The sequence below is a fragment of the Cannabis sativa genome, chromosome 2 (assembly GCF_029168945.1).
Source record: "Cannabis sativa cultivar Pink pepper isolate KNU-18-1 chromosome 2, ASM2916894v1, whole genome shotgun sequence".
NCBI classification, from domain to species: Eukaryota; Viridiplantae; Streptophyta; class Magnoliopsida; order Rosales; family Cannabaceae; genus Cannabis; species Cannabis sativa.
The window spans coordinates 5,836,039-5,862,766 of NC_083602.1; the positions used below are offsets into that span (position 1 = coordinate 5,836,039).

At 30.8% G+C, this 26,728-nt stretch overlaps 1 protein-coding gene, 1 long non-coding RNA gene and 1 other non-coding gene across 3 annotated transcripts; 1 reads left to right on the forward strand and 2 right to left on the reverse strand.

The window, feature by feature from the left end:
- Window positions 1-4,447: 4,447 nt before the first annotated feature.
- LOC133034683 (uncharacterized) lies at window positions 4,448-6,328 on the reverse strand. Its single transcript, XR_009686075.1, has 3 exons — window positions 6,085-6,328; window positions 5,157-5,219; window positions 4,448-4,679 (listed from the first exon to the last, which is right to left on the reverse strand). It is a non-coding gene; the product is annotated as an uncharacterized LOC133034683 (long non-coding RNA).
- A 13,459-nt stretch (window positions 6,329-19,787) lies between these two features.
- On the reverse strand, window positions 19,788-22,901 carry LOC115720850 (photosystem I subunit O). Its single transcript, XM_030650035.2, has 4 exons — window positions 22,518-22,901; window positions 22,354-22,426; window positions 22,086-22,265; window positions 19,788-20,175 (listed from the first exon to the last, which is right to left on the reverse strand). The coding sequence occupies exons 1-4, from the start codon at window positions 22,609-22,611 to the stop codon at window positions 20,085-20,087; spliced, it is 438 nt and encodes a 145-aa protein (XP_030505895.1). The 5' UTR covers window positions 22,612-22,901; the 3' UTR covers window positions 19,788-20,084.
- TRNAQ-CUG (transfer RNA glutamine (anticodon CUG)) lies at window positions 20,248-20,319 on the forward strand. Its single transcript has one exon. It is a non-coding gene; the product is annotated as a tRNA-Gln (tRNA).
- Window positions 22,902-26,728: the final 3,827 nt, after the last annotated feature.

A 26,728-nucleotide genomic window follows, 5' to 3' on the forward strand; every position in this document is an offset into this window, starting at 1 on the left:
ATTTTCTTCCATATAAAAGTTCATAGGGAGCCATCCCGATTGTTGCCTGATAGCTGTTATTATAAGAAAACTCGATCAGGGGAAGGTACTTTACCCATGATCCCTCAAAGTCAAGCACACATGCCCGTAGCATGTCCTCTAAAATCTGAATGGTCCTCTCGGATTGCCCATCTGTCTGAGGATGAAAAGCTGTGCTGAACTTTAACTGAGTTCCCATAGCTCGATGCAGACTCTCCCAGAATCTCAATGTAAACTTCGGATCTCTATCCGACACAATGGACTGTGGGACACCGTGCAGACGAACAATTTCTCTACCATATAATTCAAAGATACCGATCAATGGAGAAATTCGTCCGAACAGGTAAAAAGTGAGCAGACTTTGTAAACCTGTCCACTATGACCCACACAGAGTCAAATTGTCCCGTGGTTCTAGGCATACCTACCACGAAGTCCATAGCTATATCTTCCCATTTCCATTCTGGTATTTTCAGCGGTTGTAGCAACCCTGCAGGTCGCTGGTGTTCAGCTTTCACTTGCTGACATGTAAGGCACTTTGCAACATACTCAGCGATGTCATTCTTCATGCCTGGCCACCAAAACATGGCTTTCAGGTCTTGGTACATCTTTGTCGACCCTGGATGAACTGAATAAGGAGTTGTGTGAGACTCATCCATGATCTCTTTCTTGATGTTTTCATTCATAGGCACACAAACTCGACTTCCAAATCTCAACATTCATGTTTCATCTACTGAGAAATCACTAGCCTTCCCAGCCAAAACCCTAGCTCGGGTTTTTATCAACTCTGAATCTTGCTTTTGTGCTTCTTTAATTCTCTCTGAAAGAGTGGATTGTAGGGTAATATTAGCCAATTGCCCCACAACCAACTCAATCTGAGCTCGAGTCATTTCATTTGCTAACTGTCGGGAGATTTGCTTCATAGTACTCAACTGACTCTGACCTTTTCTACTCAAAGCGTCAGCAACCACATTGGCTTTACCAGGATGATAAAGGATCTCACAATCATAATCCTTCACCAATTCTAGCCAACGTCTTGGTCTCATATTCAAGTCCTTCTGGGTGAAGAAGTATTTCAGACTTTTATGACCAGTGTATATCTCACATTTCTCGCCATAAAGGTAATGCCTCCAAATCTTTAGCGCAAATACCACTGCTGCGAGTTCTAAATCGTGAGTAGGGTACCTCTGCTCGTACTCCTTTAACTGCCGAGAAGCATAAGCTATTACCCTCCCAGCCTGCATAAGCACACAGCCGAGACCCTGTCTCGAGGCATCACAATATACCACAAACTTTTCCTTATCTGAAGGAAGAGTTAGTACAGGAGCGGTAATCAAGCGTTGCTTTAACTCCAGGAAACTTTTCTCACACCGATCAGTCCAAACAAACTTCTGGTTCTTTCGGGTCAGCTCCGTTAAGGGTACAGCAATCTTTGAAAAACCCTCAACGAACCGACGATAATAACCAGCCAAACCCAGAAAACTTCTGACCTCTGTAGCTGACTTTGGTACTGGCCAATCCCGTACAGCTTCAATTTTAGCCGGATCCACCATGATCCCATCTTTATCCACTATGTGCCCCAAAAATGAGACACGAGATAACCAGAATTCACACTTTTTGAACTTAGCATAAAGCTTGTGATCCCGTAATCTTTGCAAAACCGCTCTGAGATGCAACTCATGCTCTTCTTCTGTCTCAGAGTACACCAAAATGTCATCGATAAACACAATCACAAACCTATCCAGGTAATCCTTAAACACCCGATTCATCAAATCCATGAATGCCGCCGGGGCATTAGTGAGGCCAAAAGACATCACAAGAAATTCATAGTGTCCATACCGAGTACGAAACGCAGTTTTCGGGATATCTTCCTCTCGAATTCTCAGCTGATGATAGCCTGAGCGAAGATCAATCTTGGAAAAGACCGTCTTCCCCTTCAGTTGATCAAACAGATCATCAATTCGAGGTAAAGGATACTTGTTCTTAATGGTAAGCTTGTTCAACTCCCGGTAGTCAATACACATTCGCAGGGTTCCGTCTTTCTTCTTCACAAACAAAACCGGAGCACCCCAAGGTGAGTAGCTCGGTCTAATGAATCCCAGATTCAGTAACTCTTGCAATTGTATCTTCAATTCCTTCAACTCAGCTGGAGCCATTCGGTACGGTGCTTTAGACACTGGATCCACTCCCGGAGCCAATTCAATAACAAATTCAATTTCCCGAACAGGTGGCAATCCCGGCAAATCTTCTGGAAAGACATCAAGGAACTCACATACCAATCTCGTATTCTCAGGCCCTGATGTCACAGGTTGGCTAGTGTCCACTGTAGTAACTATGAACCCTAGACAACCTCTACCCATCAGGTCTTTAGCTTTCAACAGTGATATTCTCGGTATGCGTGCCCCTTGAACTTTACCCACGAACACCGCTGGGTTAGCACCGTCGGGCTCAAACACCACCATCTTCCGTTTGCAGTCAATCATCGCTCCATATTTAGACAGAAAATCCATTCCCAGGATTATGTCAAAATCAGATAATTGCAGCTCAATTAGATTGGCGGTCAACTCACAACCGTCAATCCAAAAAGACAAGGACCGAATCCACCTTGTGGATATTATCAGGTCTCCCGAGGGTAACAGGGTTCCAAACCCCGAAACATAAATATCACATGGCTTATGTAAACTTTCTATCACTCTACTCGATACATATGAATGAGTAGCTCCCGAATCAAATAACACAGTATAAGCACAACCATTAATAGATAACTGACCTGTCACAACTGACGGACTAGCATCAGCATCTGCCTGAGTTATAGTGAAAAGTCGCCCCGGGTTCTGAGCAACATTCTTCTTAGGCTCTTCTCTCTTGGCTTGGGGACAGTCTCTGATAAAGTGGCCCACCATGCCACACTGGAAACATGCCTTGGCTCGGCACTCACCAGGATGATGCTTCTTGCATTTAGAACATTCTGGATATGATCGGAATGAGGACCCGCGACCCTGACGGCCACCTCTGTTTCCCCGAAACTTTCTATTTCCCCCTGAAGCTCCGGAAGCCTCAGCCTTCCGTTTGTGCTCAGGGTTGCCACTGTCGGTCCCCTTACTGACATTACCACCAGCAGGAAGGTTTGATGCCATGGCGGCATCCTTTGCAGCCTGCTCCTTCATTACTTGCTGCTCGGCCTCCTCAGCAATTAAGGCCAAGTCTACCACTCTCTTATACAGAGTGTCATGTGATGTGGTAATCTTCAAGTCCCGACTAATTGTAGCATTTAGTCCTCGAACATATTTCTGCTTTCTGGTAAAATCTGTAGGCACCAGATCACCAGCAAATTTAGATAACCGATCGAATTCCAGAGTATATTCGGCCACAGACATTTTCCCCTGAGTCAACTTCACAAAATCTTCTTGGTGTGAAGTCCTCACTGCAACGTTATAAAACTTTTCTTCAAAAAGTTTCTTGAACTCTTCCCATGTCATCACACTGACATCTCGAGTCTGATTCACTATATCCCACCATACGCGGGCATGATCTTGAAACATAAAGGCCGCACAATTCACCCTCTCAGTTCCCGTCACCCCCATATTATCGAGGATACGGGTAACAGTGCTCATCCATTGATCGGCCTTAATAATATCAATGCCTCCCAGAAAAGCCGGAGGTTGCAGCTTCACAAACCGCTCGAACACAGAGTCCCGGTGCGGCATAATATACCCTTGGTTACCCACCACTGGCACAGGAGCTGGTGGTAACCCTTGATTCACTGGGGCAGCTTGTTTCCTTAAACGTCGCAACTCTTCCTCTTGACGAAGTATGACACTTCGCATTTCATGAAACATCTGCTGCCAGTCAGCAGGAGGATTAGCATTAACGGCCCCCGCATTATCCCCCGGATTTTGCGGAGGTGGAGGCAGTGCTGGTGGATCGGTTTGGGTAACCCCGGGCTCTACTTGCTCGCCCTGTGGTCTAGATGATTGCGGAGGGTCCATTACTAGTACCCCTGTAATCAACAACCCCAGCGAGTTAAGCACCAATACCACACTTACGCACTTATTGCCTTAAACCCTAACTCATCTATTTACCTCATACATATTTACATAAACAAATAACATTTATAGCATGGCATCACATAACACATACATACTCTAGATGCTTGCATACTGCCTAAAATGGAAAGCGGTAAACAGATGATCACACATACAGTCAAGTATTTACTCTCAATACTTACTGCACCATGAGTCGAGCCTATCTCTGACGACGAATGTACATGTTCGGCCGGTCTACAGGAAGTTTAAAAACCTTGGCGCTCTGATACCAAATTGTAACGCCCTAAATAATTAGGCACGCTACCCAAAAATGCTTATGAAGCCCTAATCCCCTAACCGGGATTACTAATTAAAATAGCGCAGAATTTAAACTTTTATATTAAACAGACTGAAAATAAACTTGTAATATATTTAAACTTTTCAAAATAGTTGGGATCCCAAAAATATTTACAAACTTATTACAAGTTCTTTCTTACTAGCCGACCTAAGCGGCAAAACAGAATACAAAAGTCAACACTGTTAGACCCATAACCCGCTTGGTCTGAAGTGGCATGAACATGTACATTCTTCGCCCTGCTCCACAAACTCATGGCTGATCAGCTAATGCCTTACCCTTTCCTGCACAGTAGAGCACCCGTGAGCCAAGCCCAGCAAGACAGTATAAATCATAACAAATATATTATGCTCATTCACATATGTCTGTATAGCACAGACCTGATCATTATTTCATCATGCCCATTTATGTCTACGTGGCGTAGACCTATGTGTTGCGCTCACACATCTAATTAAATCTACGTGACGTAGACCCACGTGTTACTCTCACACGTCTAAATACATTAAGGCCTTAGAAGCGGTTCATCTCGGTTATGAGTACCGAGTCCAACCTGATTATGCCTTGAGCACATAATCCTTAAATCTCATTTCAATTAACATGGCATGGCATTTATACACATATATCACTAGGGTAATAACCCTAGGCTATTAGACCGTTCCTATTAGGGTAATAACCCTAATCCCGGTTACTTAAACATTCATGCATATCATTCTCAACATAAGCGCCACTGCGCATACTCTACGTGCTAATCACTGTCTTACCTGTTGTCCCGCAATAGTAGAGATTCCAAATCCCCGGGTGCTCCTGACCAGGTGCCGGTAATCCTAGTCACACACAATCCGGGATTTTCACAAATAGGGTTAACCCCTGATTTCACATTCATAAAATAAATTCATGGCATTTCAAATACAGATAATCACATAGAGCTCGAAAAGAGCTTTCCAACGGTATAAAGAACGTCCCAAACGGAGTCCCGAGTCAAAAGTTATGGCCAAAACAAATTTCAGCATTTCCCGATGAACTCCAACCGGAATTCCGGATGAACCAACCGGAATTCCGGTTGTCTGGGCAGAGAACACGAAATTTCTCAATCTTTAAACCCCCAAAACTCACTCAAATCATCCCCAAACATTCCCAAACTTTCCAGAGCATCAATATATGTCATAATAAACATATTCCACAACTTAAACCCAACAATTGCACTAAAAATCAAAAAGTGCCATTAAAGCACCAAGCTTGAGTTCCATGAACTCAAGCTTGCTTTTCACAACCAAAATCACAATTAATCCACTTAGAGCAGCTAGGAAATATTATAGGGTCTAAAACACATATTTATGCATCAAAATTCAACAATAAACCCCATAATTTCAGATTGCACAATAATTAAAATCATGCCTTAAACTCCAAAACTTCAAGCTCTAAACTTGAGCTTCAAACTAACATTTTTCCAATATTTTTCAGCAGCTCAAGACCAAATAAAACATGTATTTTCAACCTAGAAAATACCCTAAAATCTTACTCCAAACTCAACAAACATAAGTCCCAACTAAATCATGCAATTTCACCAAGATTAAACACCAAACTTAACAACATGCATACACAAGAACACATCAACTATACATGCTATTAAAGCATAAAATTCAGCAAGGAAAATCAATTAGAAACTCAATTAAAAACTGTAGAGAATACCTCAAGACTAAGCAAGAATAATCCCCACAATCAAGCTCCAAAAATTAGCTCCAATTCACACCAATTTTCTTCAAATTCAACTTGAAATAACAAGAGGGTTTGGGAGAGAGAGGGGGTCGGCCAAGAGGAAAGCAAAAACCAGAAAATTGCTTTTCATTTCATCAAAAATCAATTTTAATCAAACATAGTAAATAGGGGTCAAATGACCAAAATGCCCTCATGGCTTATTATTCACACCTACACCCTCACAAGGGTAAATAAGTCATTTCAATACTCAATTAATTTCAAATAAATTTCAGATTATCATTCATCAAATATAATGCCAAATAATCAATCCAATTTACATTTCGGGCCCGAACCCGGTTCGGCCCGAAATTCCCGGTTGTGACTATACCGCGCTAACCTGTCAGAACACATCTGAAAAGACAACACAGGCATACTATATAATAATATAGTTATATTAAGCACGTAATTAAATTAATTTCATCATTTTACCCTTCTCGGGTCATAATTACCAAAATGCCCCTGGCTCACCAACGGGGTCTTTAATATATTAAAATTCATATAAATCACATATATTAAATTATATAATAATATAATTCCTCCATTATATATAATTATCTAGTTAGAGTTTTGCTAATCCATTTCTTAATTCCGGGTATTACAGTTGAGGAGGCTGAATAATTTGTAATAAATGAGCAGACCGCAAAGGATGCCGTCATGACATCGAATCCGCCTGCTAGTGGTAACGTCAGTAAGGGGACCGACAGTGGCAACCCTGATTACAAACGGAAGGCTGAGGCTTTCGAAGTATCAGGGAGTAATAGAAAGTATCGGGGAAATTGAGGTGACCGTCAAGGTCACGAATCCTCTTTCAAGTCATATCTTGAATGTCCGAAATGTAAGAATCACCATCAGGGTGAAAGATGGGCCAAAGCTACGTAGTATACTTGATATAGATTATATGAATCGGACGTTCCAAGATTACCTGATTAGATGTGTGATCGTGTTTATCGATGACATCTTGGTGTAATCTGAAACAGATAAAGAACATGAGTTGCATCTCAGATCAGTTTCACAATTACGGGACAATAAGCTGTATGCTAAATTTAAGAAGTGTGAGTTTTGGTTATCCCGTGTCTCATTTTTGGGGCACATAGTGGATAAAGATGGGATCATAGTGGATCCGACAATAATTGAAGCTGTTCGGGATTGGCCAGTACCGAAGTCAGCTACAGAGGTCAGAAGTTTTCTAGGTTTGGCTGGTTATTATCGTCGGTTCGTTGAGGGTTTTTCAAAGATTGTTGTACCCTTAACGGAGCTGACCCGAAAGAATCAAAAGTTTGTTTGGACTGATCGGTGTGAGAAAAGTTTCCTGGAGTTAAAGCAACGCTTGATTACCGCTCCTGTATTAACTCTTCCTTCAGATAAGGAAAAGTTTGTGGTATATTGTGACGCCTCGAGACAGGGTCTCTGCTGTGTGCTTATGCAGGCTGGGAGGGTAATAGCTTATACTTCTCGGCAGTTAAAGGAGTACGAGCAGAGGTACCCTACTCACAATTTAGAACTCGCAGCAGTGGTATTTGCGCTGAAGATTTGGCGGCATTACCTTTATGGCGAGAAATGTGAGATATACACTGATCATAAAAGTCTGAAATATTTCTTCACCCAGAAGGACTTGAATATGAGACAAAGACGTTGGCTAGAATTGGTGAAGGATTATGATTGTGAGATCCTTTATCATCCACTATTCTCACAGGTTGAACCCTCTGTACATTTGGAAAAATAAATCTCTCATAAAGCATAATAAATGTGGAGATTCGTGCACCCACTATTCTCACATAAAACACAAACACTTTTTCTAAAAGGCTACAGCTAGAGAAAATCGACATCTATCAGTACATCTTCACTAAAATAGTTTCGTTAGTACTTCGAGTATTATAAGATGAGACCAAAAACATGTTAAAGACCTCTTATACACATGGTAGGACCTGTACTTAGGGAACTAGTCAAATCTTGGTGTTGAAAATGCTAAATTAGTGAGCTTAATGGGGATTAACCCCGTATTAGGCCAGATTAATCTGACATGTCACCTAGTCGCCTATAAATACAAATTTTTATTTTAAAAAAATTATATAACTTAATTTAATTATTATATATATTTAAAATAATAATATGTAGTAAATATGTATATTTAAGTTGTATAATTTTTTTAGTATTGTAGAATAATATATTGTAACAAAAACGAATAAATATATTAGATCATTAAATATATATAATAATATTTGATATATCTTATCACTGAAAATTAATATACCGTAGTAATAAAATTATATACTATAAAGAAATCTTAACAATACTAAATTAATACTCAAAAATATATATCATGTTAATAAAATTATATATAGTTATATTAAAATATGTATGCATATCAAAAAAATTAATATATAATCCTTATATATAATAAAATAGAAACTAAATATCATCTTAAATAAATAATATATTATACACAACAAAAATTATATATCATACAACAAAACATTTATACCTACAATAAAAAAAAATAACATAATATTATTAAAATATATATAGCATATTAACAAAATTATATACAACCATAAAATATTTATACCATACTTACAAAATTATATATCACCGTTACATATAATAAAATAAAAACTAAACATGAATGATCTAAAATAAAATGATATACTGTATAATCAATCATATATACCATATAACATAAAATATATACCATACAATAGAAATATAAATATATATAATAACAACAAATAAAAATAAAAATATATAGCATGCTAATAAAATTGTATGTCACGTCAATAAAAGTACAATTAAAAATAGAAGTTAATATTATTTAAAAAAAATGATATACCGTATAATAAAAAATACATATATCATACACCAAAAGTACACACATATATGGGCAGGTTTCGTTTGTTTTAATCTTGTAAGGCCATTGTGGCTTGTTTTGTTTTGTACGACTAATGTGGCTAGTTTTATTTTGCACGGCCAACGTGGCTAGTTTTATTTTGTATGTACGATAAATGTGGCTATAGTTTTGGTTTTTGTGAGGCTAGTATGACTAGTTTTAGTTTTTGTAAAGCTAGTATGACTAGTTTTGTGTTTGTAATGCCAGTATGGCTAGTTTTGATTTTGTAAGGCCAATATGGTTAATTTTAGTTTTGTAAGGCCAGTGTGACTAGTTTTTGGTTTTATAAGGTCAATACCACTAGTTTTGATTTTATAAAGCTATTACATGCCTAGTTTTAATTTTATAAGGTCGGTATGGTCTAATATAAACACATCTATACTATAGCCACCTTCAGTAATAAAGACGATAATAGATAAGTTCTAGTCTTTACATCAGAGAAATATAAGTGACAATATTATATAAAATTTAATATTTTATATTTAAATATTTTTTATTATATATTATTGGTGGATAGGAAGTTACAAATCTCAGTTTAGAGATTTTCTTTTATATATATTAAGGTTTTATTGCCTAGTTCTCCTAAAGTATCTTTAGATGCCCTTAGGATAGACAATTAATTTTATAATATTATTATATATATTTAAAAATAAAAATTATATAGATATTTGTGTTAATTACTTCTAATATATTTAGAAAAATGATTAAAATATATTTAAATAAACAACTAATTATATAAATTTAGAAAATTAAATTCAAAATAAAAAAAAATAAAACTAACAATTTTGTTAATAAGACCAATTAGAGAATGACATGTGCCATTTTAGAAATAATTAACAAAATTATTAAAAGATGAACCTACATAGAAAACAGAAATTGGGTTTTAGGTATTTTTGCTGCAAATTTTAAGATTCGAGTGTTTATTAGCAACAAGTCAAAGAAAATAGGTATTTATGCCACAAATTTTGTATTTTCTATTAAGAAATTTAAATTTAAATTTAAAATACTTGAAATGATTTTATATTAGACAATTCCACTCAATTGGGCATACAACGATTCACGAGATATCTCACTTGAGTTTTATTGTACATATAAAATAAGTATATATATAATCACATCTAAAAGTCATACCAATGTAGCCGCAATAGCTAAAAAAATCATCAAAGATCAAAATCTCAAATTCCATTTCAAAAATAAAAAAAAAAATACATTACTTAATTAAAATAAATTAAACATACATGTATTACACTTAACTTCACCTAATTAAACCTAATTAAAAAAAAAGAATTATACGTACATTGCACGTAACATCAACCTAGTAGATATATATATATATATCAACTTACATTCAAATTAAAGAAAAAATTAAATAAATCCAAAATCCTTTCCAATTTGACCCTTCTATCAAGAACTGTTCATATCTTAAAAAAAATTTATAACCTAATCTAATTAGCTATATGGAACCGAGAAGGTAGAAAGAGGGAAAGAATTCTCCTTATTCGGATGAAAAGAATGAGTACAAACTCAATTTATACTACCCGAGTAAGTAAAGAATTAGTTACAAATTAGTACCTGTAACCATTTACTAACAAGTTGTAACCACATCAACTACTTTTTATTACAACATACTCTTAATTTATTGAAACTTCTTCTCAGGATAAATTGACATACTCGAAATTAGTATGGCTAATTAGCAATTTTTCTCTCCGAATTTTGACATGTAGTAAATCATGCCTAACTTTTTTGGGCGTTAAAAATTTCTCCTGAACTATTAAAATTGTTAAATTTAAGAACTTTTGTCTAATTTTAGTAAAAAAAATTTAACATAAATGAAAGTTCAGGGGGCATGATTTAATACATATAAAAGTTTGAGGGGCATGATTTGGTAGATATCAAAGTCTGGGAAGCATGATTTAGTACCTAAAATAGTAAAATTGAATGAAATTGGACAAAAGTCCTTAAATTTAACAATCTCAATAGTTCAGGGAGAATTTTTAATAGAAAAAAAGTTCAGGGGGCATAATTTGGTATATGTCAAAGTTCGGGGAAAAAATTACTAATTAGCCAATTAGTATTATAGTGAAGATGTCTACTACCATTTGTTCTTGTGTAGCTATATGTGTGTTGGAAAAAACGATAAACTTCAAGCGCAGCGAAATAACAAAGAAACCAAGCAAAGCAATTTACTCAGTTTGGTAAAACTACCAAACCCACAAAGAGATATATTTCACTTATCACTTCAAAATTACACATACTCTCTATTTTAATCTCGCTACCCAAACCCCAATACACCCTTTGCTTCTTCCTCACTCTCACCACATAACAAACTCACACACTTCTCTTTTCACAACTCACTATTTTTCTCTCTCCACACACACCTCTCTCTCTCAGACACAAAACATATATTTATAGAGTTACAAAACTTGGGCATCAAGACAACTTGGAGGCCAAGACATTCCAAAGCTTTCTTAAGAAGGCTTTTCAAAACTTGGCCACCAAGACTTCCCTTTTCCCAAAATTAATAATTACCTAAAAAAAATACAACTTTATAAATATAGATAAATAAATAAAGAAAGAAAGAATTTGAGTCAAACTGTACCAATGTGAATTTTGATGAGATTGGATTGTGTCTTCGTGCGCTTTTACTAAATGACAATCAATCTCAATATGTTTCGTTATTTCATAAAACACACAAGCTAAACATGACCATTATTCAATTAAAAACTTGAGGCTGAATTTGACTTGGACATTAAAAAATTAACTTCAATTAGATTAGGAAGCCTATAGCTAGAGGCATAGATATGTATAATTGTCTAATGTCAAATTATCTACATTTTGTAAATGAAAAAACATGTTAATGAGGAACCACAGTAATGTAGTTTTCGGATAAAAATTCTTTGTTATTCTTATTAATTTGTCTGTTACCCATAAGAGCATCTAGAAAATTAAATCGTTTTTGGTTTATTACCTATCTTAAATTTGTCGTTTTTTTATTAATATGAATTATTGATTCATAAATATGTGTATGTACGTTTCTGAGGATAGCACATGGAGTGTCATCATCTAGCTAGGTTCCTAATAAAACTGTATTTTTCAATTACTTAATTGATTATATAATTAATTGAAAGCTAGGCTGAATTCGACTCGGATCAATGCATACATTTGTTTGTTATTATTAATAATATTTTTATTAATAATAATATTTGGTTTAGAAGCCTAGCTCCTAGATCGAATTAGTCTATATATTGTTGATCAGTCTTATCTAGGTTGTATTATTAAAGATATTCTTGCTTTTTGTAAATATTTTAGTGATATTTCTTTTATTGTCTGATACTTTTTTTTCTCTTAAAGTTTCTCCGCACTGAATTTACTTTTAAGGTTTTAATAAGGTCGTTTTTTAGAAAAAACTAGTCTATTTGTCCTCCTAACCGATTTCAATTAAAGGCTTTTGCCACAAATAAATCTTTTAAGATAGTTACAATATATATCAATTACATCATATATTTAAAATAAAATTTCATTTATCTAGATATGTATTATTTTTTTCTTTTTGAAAAAATTTGCAACCTCATCACTTGAAAAAGATAACAACAATTTAGATTCAGAAATTAAATTCTCATATGTAAAAAAAAAAAAGCATATGGATACAAGTTTAGCAATCCACATTTCCCTCAAAAATATGTTTTAAGTGTACTAACTAAACATAAAATTAACTCAATTTCTATATGCAAATTTTCTCATCTAATTAAGACTCAAACTAGAAAACAATATAAATTCATTATTGTAACAAATTAATTATGATAAATCTGATAATATTGTTTCTTCTTCCATATCTAATTGTCGGGTGTGCCTTTAAAAACTACAAAATCTGCAGATCCAAATGTTTTGATCACCAATCTATATGTTTACATATCTTTAATCGACTTATTTTCAGACTTATTCTCTATATTTATATATAATATATATGTATGTAAAGCATTAACTAGCACATGGTGAATAATTTATTTAAATTTGAGGGATAAATATAGCAATATAGCTTACAAGTGGAAAGTATAATATAAAATAAAAATGATAGAGGATTCTCTACCCCACATTTTTCAGATATATTTGATATATTATATTTATAAATCTCTACATGCATATATATGCTCGTAGACAATTTGTCTCTACATTATCAATTGAGTATTGTGATTAGGGTACCTAATATGATGATAAAGTGACGCGTTACAATTAGTTATTAATTTTTTATAATATTTATTAAAATAAAAGAAGTGAGATTTAATATTGAGTTACACTAATAGTAATACACTTCACAATAATGCTAGACATTATAAATATCTTTTAACATTTCTCTTAACAATTAGGTAAATAACTATTTTGATTTTTTTTTTTTTTTTTGAATAATGGAACTTTAAAGAAAAAAAAACTCAGAGCAAGCAAAAACCAGTTCAAATGACCATAAGAGAAACCAAATCCTCAAAAGAAACAAAAGCAGAAAACGACTGACTTAACATCCATTGAGAAAGCTTATGAGCAAACAAGTTTCAGGAGAGAGGAATCCAAACGACATCCATCTCAGACGAAAATTAATCAAGTACCTCCATAGACTTCTAAAACAAGCTTGACATGTGCCGATCAGGGGCCTTCCGAGCTTGAACTCCAATTAGGGGCCTTCCAAAATAACTATTTTGAATTATGTGTACTTAGACTGAATCTTTTATTTTGTTAAATGATAAATTAGATTGGACCTTGTAATTTTTAAAAGAAATATTAGTGGCAAAACTACTTGAATTATACGATTTGTCACACTTAATCCCACAAACTCATTTTTAGGGTAAAACTACCCAAACTTCACTTCAGTTATGCTATTTACCCCTTCGGTTAGTAAATTGGCGTTTATAAATGTCAAGGATGATTGTCTATGTGTACCCAAGTGTGCACATGTGATGTTTTAATTGATCCACCTAATTTTTAATATTTAAATAAAATTAAAATAATTAATTTTTTTAAAAAATAAATAAAAAGATTAAAAAAAATTACATAACTTATTTTATTTTTGAATAATTAGCATTTTTACTCTCTAAATTTTTGGCACTACCTAATTTTGTCCCCTAAAATATACGTCTTATTAAAAATTCTCCTTAAAATATATCGTTACATAATTATGCTCCTTCTGCTGGGTTTCGTTGCTTTTACCGTTAAAAATTATTATTTTTACCCCCTAAACTTTGAGCAATGCAAAATTTTACCCCCTTTTATTAAAAAAATTAGTTTTAAAAATATAATATTCTATCTTTTTTAAAGCAATTAGAATATTTTATTAATTCAAAAAATAAAAAAGGAATTTTTTTTTTCTATAAATTATTTTTTTATAATCTTTAAATATTTTTCTTATATTTAAAATTAAAATTATGTAGACCACTAAAATTTTATCGTGTATTCTTGTGTACACGTAGGAAGTCCATTATGACACTTAATTGAGGGTTTTGGACGGAAATTATAAAGAGCAAAACAGAATATGAGTTTAGATAGTGTTGTCTTCAAAATTTTAATTTTTGTGAGTAAATATTAATTTTTGTTGTGCAGCGGTTTCGTTGGCTCTAGAGGAAGGTTTTAAGTTTGTTTTGATTGAGAGTGACTCGAGATTAGTTATCAATGCTCTCAATGGGACAGAGTCTCATTGGGCGATTGACAATTATATCTCATTTTGTGCTAAGTCATCTCCCTCCTTTAATTGTTGTAATTTTATGTATGTTAGTAGAACTTGTAATTTTGCAGCCCATAATGTGACTAATTGGGCTTTTATTCACAAGTTGTATGGGATTATTCTGGTTTCTTCGATTCCGGAGAACCTTTTATGTAATGACCGCGAGGTCTAACTTTGCTTATTAATCGTACGATTACACTTATTTTCAAAAAAAAAATATATATATATATCCTTATATATAAATATAGAAAATTTCTATGGTAGGAACCCTTATTTTGTCTTCATAGTATTAGGACATTTTCTCAACCATTGATATAGTACACTTTTAAAATTACAAATGACTTATTGTATAATTGTATGTACACAATTAAAATTTTAATTAAAAAAAAAACTAAATTGCATTGGTACTATAAAAAGTTGATAAAATTTATATATATATATATATATATATATTTCTTCCACTTGTCAAACTATATGGACTCGACTATTAACTTTTGATAATAAATTTATTTTATTTTTTTTCCTATACAATTAATATATTCTATTACATATTTTTTTTTCTTTGGTTTTAATAGTTTCTTTTTTTCATTAAAGAAAAAAATAAAAATAGTTTTCTTTTTATAATTTTATTTTTCCTTTATGTATAGTCTATTATTTTCTTATTACTTTTTTTGTCTCCTTTATACTCCAAGAATATTTTATTTTGATATTATTTTCCTTTTTCTTATTATCTTGTTTATATTTGAAATCTTTTTTTATTTTCTTATTTTTTTTCTTATATATATTTAATATTTTATTCCTTTATTCTTTATCTGAGGTAAAAAAAAATACATATTTATTACACAGACAACATTTTTTTTTTTTAATTTCTTATAACCAATTCATTTATTTTAATAAAATACCAATCCTTTTTTGTTCTTTTATTTTTTAAAATTAAAATTAAATTAATTTTGTTTTATTTTAATAATTTAGTTGAAACAATATATTTTAATTACTTAACAAGTTCATAAAACTCTTTTACATAATGAATTTAATTAATTCCACATGTTTAATCATGTGTTAAATGTGTCAATTTTTTATTTGTGTCATGACGTACATTTATAAAATGTATTATTGTGTCGTGTGATCTGTTAAGAAATCGTATTGTATTCGTGTTTGAAATCTTGATATAATTAATAATCGTGTAGACGTGTCAACACGAACACAATACAATAACATGAATTTTCATCCCTAATTGTAGTTTTAATACATATATTAGCAAAATATAATTAATGAAGAACAAAGAAATTGTACATTTTGGGTTCCAGTATAATTTTTTCAGTGTTAAATGTCAAAGTATTACACATTTTAAATGTAAAAATACAAAGTTAATTAAATTTTAAATAATATTTTTATAAAATTAAATTTATATATTTGTATATTGAAAATATTTTATTTAGAATTAATTTTATCTTTGTTTATAGTTAATAATTAGTATTTTTTTGCATAATAGAGGAAAAAAAAAAAGAAATGCATTATTTTTATTAAGAGAATTACAAATTAATTAGATTTTAAAATAAATATTTTCATTGATTTAATATGATATATTTTATATTAAAAATATTTTGTTTGTGTTTGATTGAGAAAATAATATTTGCGAGAAGAGTTAAAAAGAAATAGAAAGATGATAAAAGTGTGGCCCAACACAAGAGAAAAATAGTATTTTTGAAGACCAAATTGACTCCAAGAAGAACCAGGCCCATTTGGCCCATTTTCTTCTCCATCAAACATGCTCGCCATATGGCGAGCTCGGGTTCCTTCTGTAGTCGCCGGGCCCAGCAGAATCAGGAGCCCCCCAGCCCGACTCACGCAAAACGTTGTGTGGTCCGGGCATGTCACGCACGTGCCAAGCGCACAACTCCCTCTCGTTTCAGCTGTGGTACACAAGCTTCAAAAAAAAAAAAAAGAAAGCTTGTCTCCTCCTTTCTGCACACAACACGTGTCGCCCAGTAGTCCACTTGCTCCTATTTTAAGGCAACCAACACTCCATCTGTGGCTGAGGTTCATCACATCCACCAATCTAAGGCTACCACGTAGCACTCTAGTTTTGACTATTGGGTAATTTCAGTTTTACCCCATGCAATTTGTTATAAGTTTTAATTGCGCATTAGTCTTTTTACCTTTCTATAAATAGAAGCTTAGGTTTTTAGAATTCAAGACAGTTTCAGACAGAGAAATCTAAAGAAAACACTCTAAGCGCTCAATGTTAGATTACCGCTTTTTCTTAGTTAATTTTCTTATGGGTTTCTAAGTTTCCTTAATATTAAGGTGGACGATGAAACTTAGTGTATTTAATTAAATAAATATTTTTATGTTGATTATCAGTATAAATGCTTATAATTTTTCGCTTCTTAAAATAATTTCTTTCATCTTTAATATCACATATTTTTTATAGTTAGAAATTATTAATGTTTGGTTATACATTTTATTAAAATTAATATTATTTAATTTATGTATTTACTTTAAATTATTTCACATTTAATGCTTAGAAGTTATAATTTTAAAGCGAATGAAAATCTTTTTTTTTTTTTTAAAGGGGAATTTTTGAAATCTATTTTTGTTAGAAAATAATTAGTTTGATTACTAATTAAATTATGAGAATCGATATAATTATAAATATTTTTATAATAATTTCTCCGAATACCATTAAAATAATATATGTTACTTGTCAATTGTCATATTTACTATTAAATACTTTATATTATTTTGTTACCAAAAACATCATTATTTTTTGAACTAGGTTAGAATTTTAATAATTTAAATTAAAAAAGAATTTTCTTCGATCTCACGTAATTTCCATGGATTTGACAATAAATATTTTTTAGTTTTTAGTACAATTCATAAATATTTTTTTTAGTTTTTATTTTATTTTTTTAATGTATATTTAGGCTTAATTGTTATTTAAAAAAAAAACAAGTATTTTTTTTTCAATGTTAGAAGAACAATAAATAATAGTACGAAGGGACATGAGAATTTTTCAAGTAAAATTAATAAGTAAAAGTAAAATAAAATAAAAAGAAAATCTGAATCAAAAGTGAAAATAGTTTTTTTTTTCCTTAGTATTTTTTTATAAAAATAAAGGTGAAAAAGTTATGCAAAGTAATATAATTTTCTTTTTTGTTAAAAAATAAAATATTATTAAAAAATTGAGAAGGAGATATGTTAACATACACCAAGCTCTACATTTACTTTTATGTACCTTACTCTCTTATCACCTTTAAATTTTTAATCTAGGTACAATAAAATGTCCTCACGGACCTCACCCATAGGGACAAAACAAGGATCCCTACCATAGAAGTGTCCTATAAATATATATATATAAATATATATATTTACACACACCATTGACCCGTACTTTACTAACTAAAATTTTATTTCAATTTATGTTAAATTTTAAGATAATACTATAGTAATAGTTGTAATTGTTCCATTAAAAAAAATAGTTGTAATTGTTTCATCTAGCAATAAAAAGAAAAGGGTCTTTTCATAAATATATACTTTTATGTTTTATTTACATTTTTACAACCTAAATTTTTTATTTACAATTTTAAAATTTCAAAATTATAAAAATACAATTTTTTTAACAAAAAAAATAAAAAAAATAAGAAAACAATGAAAATTCAATCACACAACAACTATAAATAAACTATAAATAACGACAAAATCAACCTTATAACAACTATAAATAAACTATAAAATAAACAAAATAGAATATCAAATAGTTTATTATTTTTACTGAAAAATATATTTTTATAAATAAAAAACTTAAATTGTAAAAAAAAATCATATATATCTTTATATATTAAAAGTGTCTATCTAACGGCAATTCTTGGTTTAACAGAATATACTTAAAAATAAAAGAATATTCTGTTAAATTTAACGATTATGTTTGATCTCCCGTTAACAAATAAACCCAATAATTAAACCCAAACAATTAAACAATCTTTTAAATATTAATAATCTCTTTTTAAATTAAAAAAAATAACCTATCTTGGGAGAATATTAATATTCTTTTTATTTATTTTTTAAAAAAGAAAAATCTTTATATATTAAAGTTAACCTCACGTTATCTAATGTTTTCTCTGGATAAGCATAGGAAGCAGAAATACCACTTCTATCTTTGTGTGATTGCAGATATACCACTTCTGTCATTGACCCACTTTTTAGCTTTATAAATGGAGATGTTCATATAATATTAACACTTTACAGAATATTTATAGATATAAACTTACATTACAATGCTATGTTAAAAAAAAAACTAAATAGCATAATCTACTACTCTAATAATAAATTTATTTACAATTTTAGAATTACACTAATATTATTTTTAATACATTATTAAATAATATTTCAAATATAAATATTTAATTTTTTCAAACAAAAAATTTGTAATCTTTAAAAATAAAATACATTCAAAATCTTAAAAAGACCAAAATCTTAAATAAAACTAGCAATACGTGGCTCGGCACGTACATTAACCTAGTATATATATATATATTAACGTATTTTTATAATTTATTTTAAAATTTTGGTGTAATATGTAAAAAATTTAAAACATTCCAAGTAATCCAATTACTATGAAATCCATAAATGAAAGCTTCATCATTTTATTCTCTCCCCTTAAAAGACAAGATTCATAGGTTAATAATATAGTAGCCATTTTCGAATCCTATTTAATGAATGAGCATAAAGCTCATGCTCACAACAAAACAAATTCATATACACTACACACGTGCATGCCAATCAACAAAAGAAATTAATAGCAACTTATTATTACATTACGTACGTAAACTAATCCACTTGGTTATTATGACATAACACAAAGCTCTCTTTATGGAAGCTCCTTTTGTCGCATTGCAATTGTTTTTCCTTGTTAGAATATTTAGGTAACAATCAATGATAAATATTAATTCTAATTGATTAATAGTCAACATTTATTGTGTACTATTCCTTCATCATCACTCATATTTACTACATCAAATTACCATCAAAGTTGGGATTGCTATAGTTGATTTCTTATAGTCATACTGAGACTAATGTTTCATTTTATTATATATACATTATTATTCATTCTTATTTCGTAGACTAATTAGTTTTTTGTGTTCATCAAGTGGGTCGCCCATATAATTGACACAATAAGAAGTTACAAAGAAGAGTTAATTAATAAACACAATAACAAAAACGAGAGAGATGTAGAAAGGTAGCTAATTAACACTTTAAGCAATAAAATAGAGAATAAACAGGGAAAGAAGTTTTAGAAAGAGAACGATATTATACATTATTTAAACGAAGATTGGGTCAGATTCAAAAGTACTGATCAGTCCTTCCTTTGAATCCAATTTGCCCAAATGTGAGGACGATAAACAGACCCAAATGCCACGTCACCAGCCACAACCTGCAAATAAATTTAATTTTATCAAGTTTTGTAATTAATATTACTTGTTTTCTCAAATCGACAAGCCAAAAAGGTCCCATGGTCTAGTGGTTAGGACATTGGACTCTGAATCCAGTAACCCGAGTTCAAATCTCGGTGGGACCTATTTTTGCTTTTTTCTTTTTTTCCCATTTCTCGAAGCCCTACTTCGCCTTTACTTTACGAGATAAGTTAAAAAATACCTCTTTTGTATCCATTAATCAAAAATACCATTATATTATTTTTTCTATTAAAATATACCTATTTTTTTAAATGAATTGCCTAATATACTCTCACTCTCTAATTAAGTATAGCATATAATTTACATAGGGTCTAATGGGGACATCATCTATAAAAGTGGATACATTTAAAAAAAAATATGAAAATAGAGGTAAAAATTAAAACAAATAAAGTAAAGTGGGTATAGAATGTAATTTCCTCTTACTTAAAGTTAAGCTAAGCCCACCTAGATTGGGCTTTCAAAGGATGCATTGTTGGGCCTTCATTGATATGGGACCAATATTGCTTGTTATTTTTCACAAAAATATTGGATTTTGAGTAAAAATTTATAATTTTACTGTCACACGAATTTTTTTATAAAAATACTATTTTTCTATGAAACAACCGTAAAACAACAAAACAAAAACAACTAAAAAACTACTGCATAACAACAAAACATAACACAGTACACGGTATAAAGCTTACACAGTATTTTTTAAAAAAAATCTGCCCTACAGTAAAAAGGTAAAAAAATTAAAAATTTTAATATATGGTGTAAAAATCCCTTTATTAAAATATATTGTTGATATTTCCTAAAAAATTATGTATATTGTTGATATACTACAGTAAAATGTAATTTAATTTTTTTTATGTATCTATAATTGCTTTAAATTCTATAAAATGATGCTACACTCAAATTTTTTATTTATTTTTAAATAGAATTCTTAATTTGGAAAAATAGAATTTATAGATTTTATTTTTTTTAAACTCTTAAAATCCAAATTCAAGGTAGGGGTGGTAAAATGTGATTCAACACGAACATGGTACACGAACACGACACGAATTTTACAGGTTAGGATTAAGAATATTAGACGCAGGTCGAAAATGGGTCGACACGACTTTACACGAAAAAAAAACGAGTTAAACACGACATGACCCGCTAAACGCGAATTTGATACGTTTAACACAGTTTTTTAAAATAAAATAAAATAAAAAATTATTAATAATAATAATATAATTATGTAAAAAAATATATATGTAGTGATTTAATGTTAAGTTAAAAAATTTTAAATTTAATTTTCTTTAAAAAGTTATTAAAAAATAATTTTTATTATATATATAAAAAAAATCAACATATACATTTCTTTTATACCAGTTTTGATAATAGTAAAATAGGTTAAAGTGGATTAAAATGAACACAAAATTATTTTTTATAAGTCGAGTTATGGTTGATAAAATTAGACACAGTCAAAAACGAATCGACACGCCTTACACGAAATATAGAAGTGGGTCACACAAAATATGACACAAACACTCCATAATAACAAGTTTTGAGTGGAAATTACATTATATACCCACTTTACTTTATTTGTTTTCATTTTTACCTTTATTTCTATATTCTTTAAAATATACTCACTTTTATAAATGATGTCCCTCTTATACCCCTTAAATTAATATAAATCATGTACAACAGGGGTAGATTTTAATGAAATATAATATAAGAGTATTTTTAATTAATAGGTAAAAAAAAAAGTATTCCTAAACTTATCCCAAGTTTATCCAAGGTCCAAAGTCCTAAAAGATTGGAAGAAACTCAACACTAATTTTGCACAGTCGACCATTTCTTATAACATGTAAAAAAAAAATAGGCAGAGTGAGAGAATGATACAAACCAGAATTGGGAGGTAAGAGCAGGAGGAGTGGGGAAGTGGGCCAGCTCAGCACCAATGCTATCAAAGAAAAGGCCCGTTAAACTCTTGCCGTCGATTACTGGGATGCTGGACGGTGCTAGCCATCCGATCAATCCAAATCCAATCACATTAAAATCCCTTCGCAACCAATCTCTCTCAAAGCTACATTAACATAAAATTTAAAATAAATTATCAAAAACCAACGTACGGTCCTGATTGTTTTGAACGAAGATGATTAGTGTTTAATTACCAGGTAAACCTCCCACCCGAAGCGCGTGCTTGCTTCAACGGGTTCCTTACGCTGACGCTAGACTTCAAAAACCCTATTACATATATATATTAATTTAATTAATTATTTTTCTATAAAAAAAAATATGTATAAAAAATTAAAGAAAAAAAATAAAGTAATATAACCTGAAGAGAGGGTTGTTGTCTTGGTTTTGGGAGAAGAGAGGGAAGAAGAGCCAAGACCCACTACGGTTGAAGCGGTGGCAAAGGTTGATGCCATTTTTTCTTCTGTTTCTGTATTTTTTTAGAGTGAGTGAGAAATGTGTGTGTGAGAGAGAGAGTATGTGGTGGTGTTGTTCTTCTGTTACAGATTTTTGTGGGAAAGATAGATTGCAATTCCAAGAGAAGATTCTTTTCTGCAATCAAAATCTGCCACGTGGTATTTTCATGGATAAAGTGGGTCCTATATTTTCCTATTAACGATCAACATTGATTATTGATGGGTTTACTAGAGTTTTACATCATCTTGTCAGTTTGTGACTTATTTTAACGGATAAATACTCTTTTTTATAATTAAAGTTTTATATTAACTCTGTATGATTTATTAAAATTAGAAGTGCTTTACGCAAATAATAGAAATATAATCTATAAAATTAAATATAAATTAAAAAATAATAAAATTAAAATAGAAAATAAAAAGTAGATAAAAGATGTAATTCCCAATTTTGTGTCTGTCTTTGTATTAAAAAGGCTAATTAGTAATTTTTTCTTTGAATTTTGACATATACTAAATCATACCCTTTGAATTTTTTTGGCCGTTAAAAATTCTCCTGAACTATTGAGATTGTTAAATTTAAGGACTTTTGTCTAATTTCATTCAATTTTACTGTTTCAAGTACTAAATCATGCTCTTCAGACTTTGATATCTACCAAATCATGCCCTTCAAACTTTTATATGTATTAACTCATGCCCCCTAAACTTTCATCCATATTAGAATTTTTTTACTAAAATTAGATAAAAATCCTTAAATTTAACAATCTTAATAGTTCAGGATGAATTTTTAACGGCCAAAAAAGTTCAGGGCATGATTTAGTACATGTAAAAATTTTGAGAAAAAAATAACTAATTAGCCTATTAAAAAATATGAATATTTCGTAATACTCAAAAATGATAAAATGTTTCAAAAATACATATTTATAGTTTTTTAATATTTTTCAAGAATAAAACAAATTGTTTTTTTTTTAATTTTTTTCACATGAAAGCAAGCAATATTAATGTGATACAAGTAAAAAATATAGAGCAATTTGCGGCGAAATGTTTTTATGTTTTAATTTTTATATACTTAACTTTCTTTATTTTATTTTTTTTTTTGTGACAAAATTTTCTTATGTTTATTTTCTTTTGAAAATTTGACACGCAAGTTAAATATCAATTGGATGACCACTATATATACATGTGCATATGTAACAGTAAAACTTTAAAGTTAATACAGTAATAATTCAATTGGTATTTAACGGTGATATTTTACTGAAACCTTAAATTTGCAAAAGAAAATAAACTTAAAAAAAATTTACCACAAAATAAAAAATAAAAAAAATAAATGTATAAAAATTAAAACATAAAATTTACTGCAAATTTCTCACAAACATATAAGAATAAGCAATAGAAACTTCACACAATCGCAGTGTATATAGACATCGTACATAAATAATGGTAGTGCTTGACTTAGAGGATTACTACTGTGAAATCATAACATAACATTATTCTATACTTAATCATAAGTATCCAATTGTATCTAATAGGAAATTGAAAATTTAAACAAATATAAGAACAAGTTACTAATTTATAACTATTTTATAGGTTTGATATTCTCATATATATACGAAACGAAATTATTGAAAAATAAAAACTAAGACAAGACCAAACTGCTGTATTATTTTCTTTGCACCCTCTAACTCTCATTCTTCCTTGCGGCCAAGCAATTTAATTTCTATGACACCATCGCCTGAGAACATTACAGTATTACACCACCATGGTAACTAGTTTTTCTTCTTATTAAATGGTAACTCGTAACCAAAACTGTTTTGGTAATAAAACTTTTAGAAAATCTAAGAGTTGATTTTTAGGGAAAGTTTTGCAATAAAATTGTTCAAACAGAAAACATTATACCAAACAATTTATGCAAAAGTTAAAGTTGGTTGCAATAAAATTGTTTAAACTGAAAACATTATACAACAATTTATTCAGCTATTTTTTCCCACACGACAATTCAAGTTTGATTGTTAAATAAACTGTAATTATACGCCCATGCTCTGCTAAATATGAAAACAATAATAATATAGTAATTAGTGACCAATTTTTCTGAGTTTTGGAGTCGTAATTTATTACTAGTTTGCTAAAATATAGAAAGCATGCCCTATTTACTAAATATTAGTTTTTTTTTTTTCATTTTTCAAAGTGATAATTGGTTACTTATAGTTATATGCAAAATCTAAATCACACAATAAGTAAATAAGTAACTAGTATTCAATTTTTCAGCTTTTCGAGTAGTAATTGGTATTATTGTGACAAATTTTGAAAGTACTATCAAGTTACTAGTAACCCTTTTAGATTTTCCAGTTTTCATTGCTAAACAATTACTAGTATGCTAATAAAACTAACAAAAAATGCAAAGCATGTGCCCAAAAAGTCAATTATTTTTTATTTTTTGGGTAAGAAAAAAGTGTTTAAACCCAAAATGGCTTGTAAATGAGATAAGGTGATAGTTGAACATCTTTCATTATTAGTCAGCCTAGTGTAATAAGAAGAATAAAAAAAGAAAAAATAGGAGGATTCGAATTAGAAGTTGAGAGAATGTTGAGGAGAAAATGTCAAATTTATTGGTTTTGAGTAAGTCTGAGTTCATAATTTCATAAGCGCATGAATGTTGTCCACGATTGATCTCTAAAAATGTTATATTTTATTCATTGTGATTATGTTACAACTCTAAGTTAAAAAAATAATTTTGAGAGAAATCTGAGTTTGTTAGGTGCAACAAAAATCTAAAATAAGATGATATTTTGGATTTGATTATTCAAATTTGAGATTTTGATTTTTCTTTTTTCTTTTATCTCTTAATACTATGATTAGTTATAATTAGTTAGGTTAAGTGAGTGGAAATTTCGGTTAGATTGTTAGCTGGTTAGCTATTTTTTCAAACTAAATCATCTCATTTTTTTCTGCCTAATTAAAAGGCTTGTATATTCAAAACAAATTAAGTAATGAGATACATTTCTTTTTACTTTCTCTTTTTCTCATATGGTATCGCTCACAGCTTCCATGGCAAGTCCTTCCACACGCTATCAAAATGGTGTTCTCCCATTCACAAGTGAGACTTCTTCATCGAAAATCAATCTCAATATCACTTCTGCTCCAATTCTAACACATCTCCCAATCTAACAGCATATGTAGAGACAAGCCTCTCTCGCTCGAATGTTCAAGTCTCCTTTTTTGCGGATGCTGATTGGGGCAGCTGCCAGGACACAAGACGCTCCATTTTAGGCTATTGTATCTTCGTTGGCAACTTCCTTGTATCATGGAAATAAAAAAAAAAAAGTTGTGTCTCGATCTTTTACTGAAGCTGAATATCGTGTCAAGACAAACGCAACCTCTGAGCTCACTTGGGTCATTGCTCTCCTTAAAGATTTTGGCATCTCTCACAACACACCTACTATGTTGTACTGTGACAATACTATTGTTATCCACATCAGTAAAAATCCTAACTACTACAAACGCACCAAACACGTCGAGATCAACTGCCATTTCATTTAGGAGAAGGTTCAACAAGGCTCACTCAAGCTTCTTCATGTTCCATCACAACATAACTTAGCAGATATAGTTACAAAAGCATTACTTCCTATTCCCTTCTCCAATATTGTATCCAAAATGGGTGTAATCAACATTAACACTTTATCTTGAAGGGGTTATTAGAATTAGTTATGGTTAATTTTTCAACTCAATTATGTGAGTGGACATTTCGCCTTGTTTTATCTTTGCTGGTTTATCTTGAGGGGGTTATTAGAATTAGTTATGTTTTATATTGAATTATCAAAATAATATTCCTTCTCCAACTCCATTATTATTGTTACAAATTAACAACCTCAGCTTGATTTGAAAATATGAAATTAACAAAATATATAAACCAGACAAATAAAAACCAGCAAGAAATTAATAACAAAAAAGAAAATAAAAGACACAAGAGGATATAGAGGGGTTCGAACTTTCCTCTACAATTTGTAGAGAGCCTATTCCCCTTGAACTCCCTTCAAGGAATCCTTTTCCACTAAGATTAATGGCAGATTACAAACTTGGTTCAAAATAACTTGAACTTGATACAATGGTGATCTTTCTCCCTTGA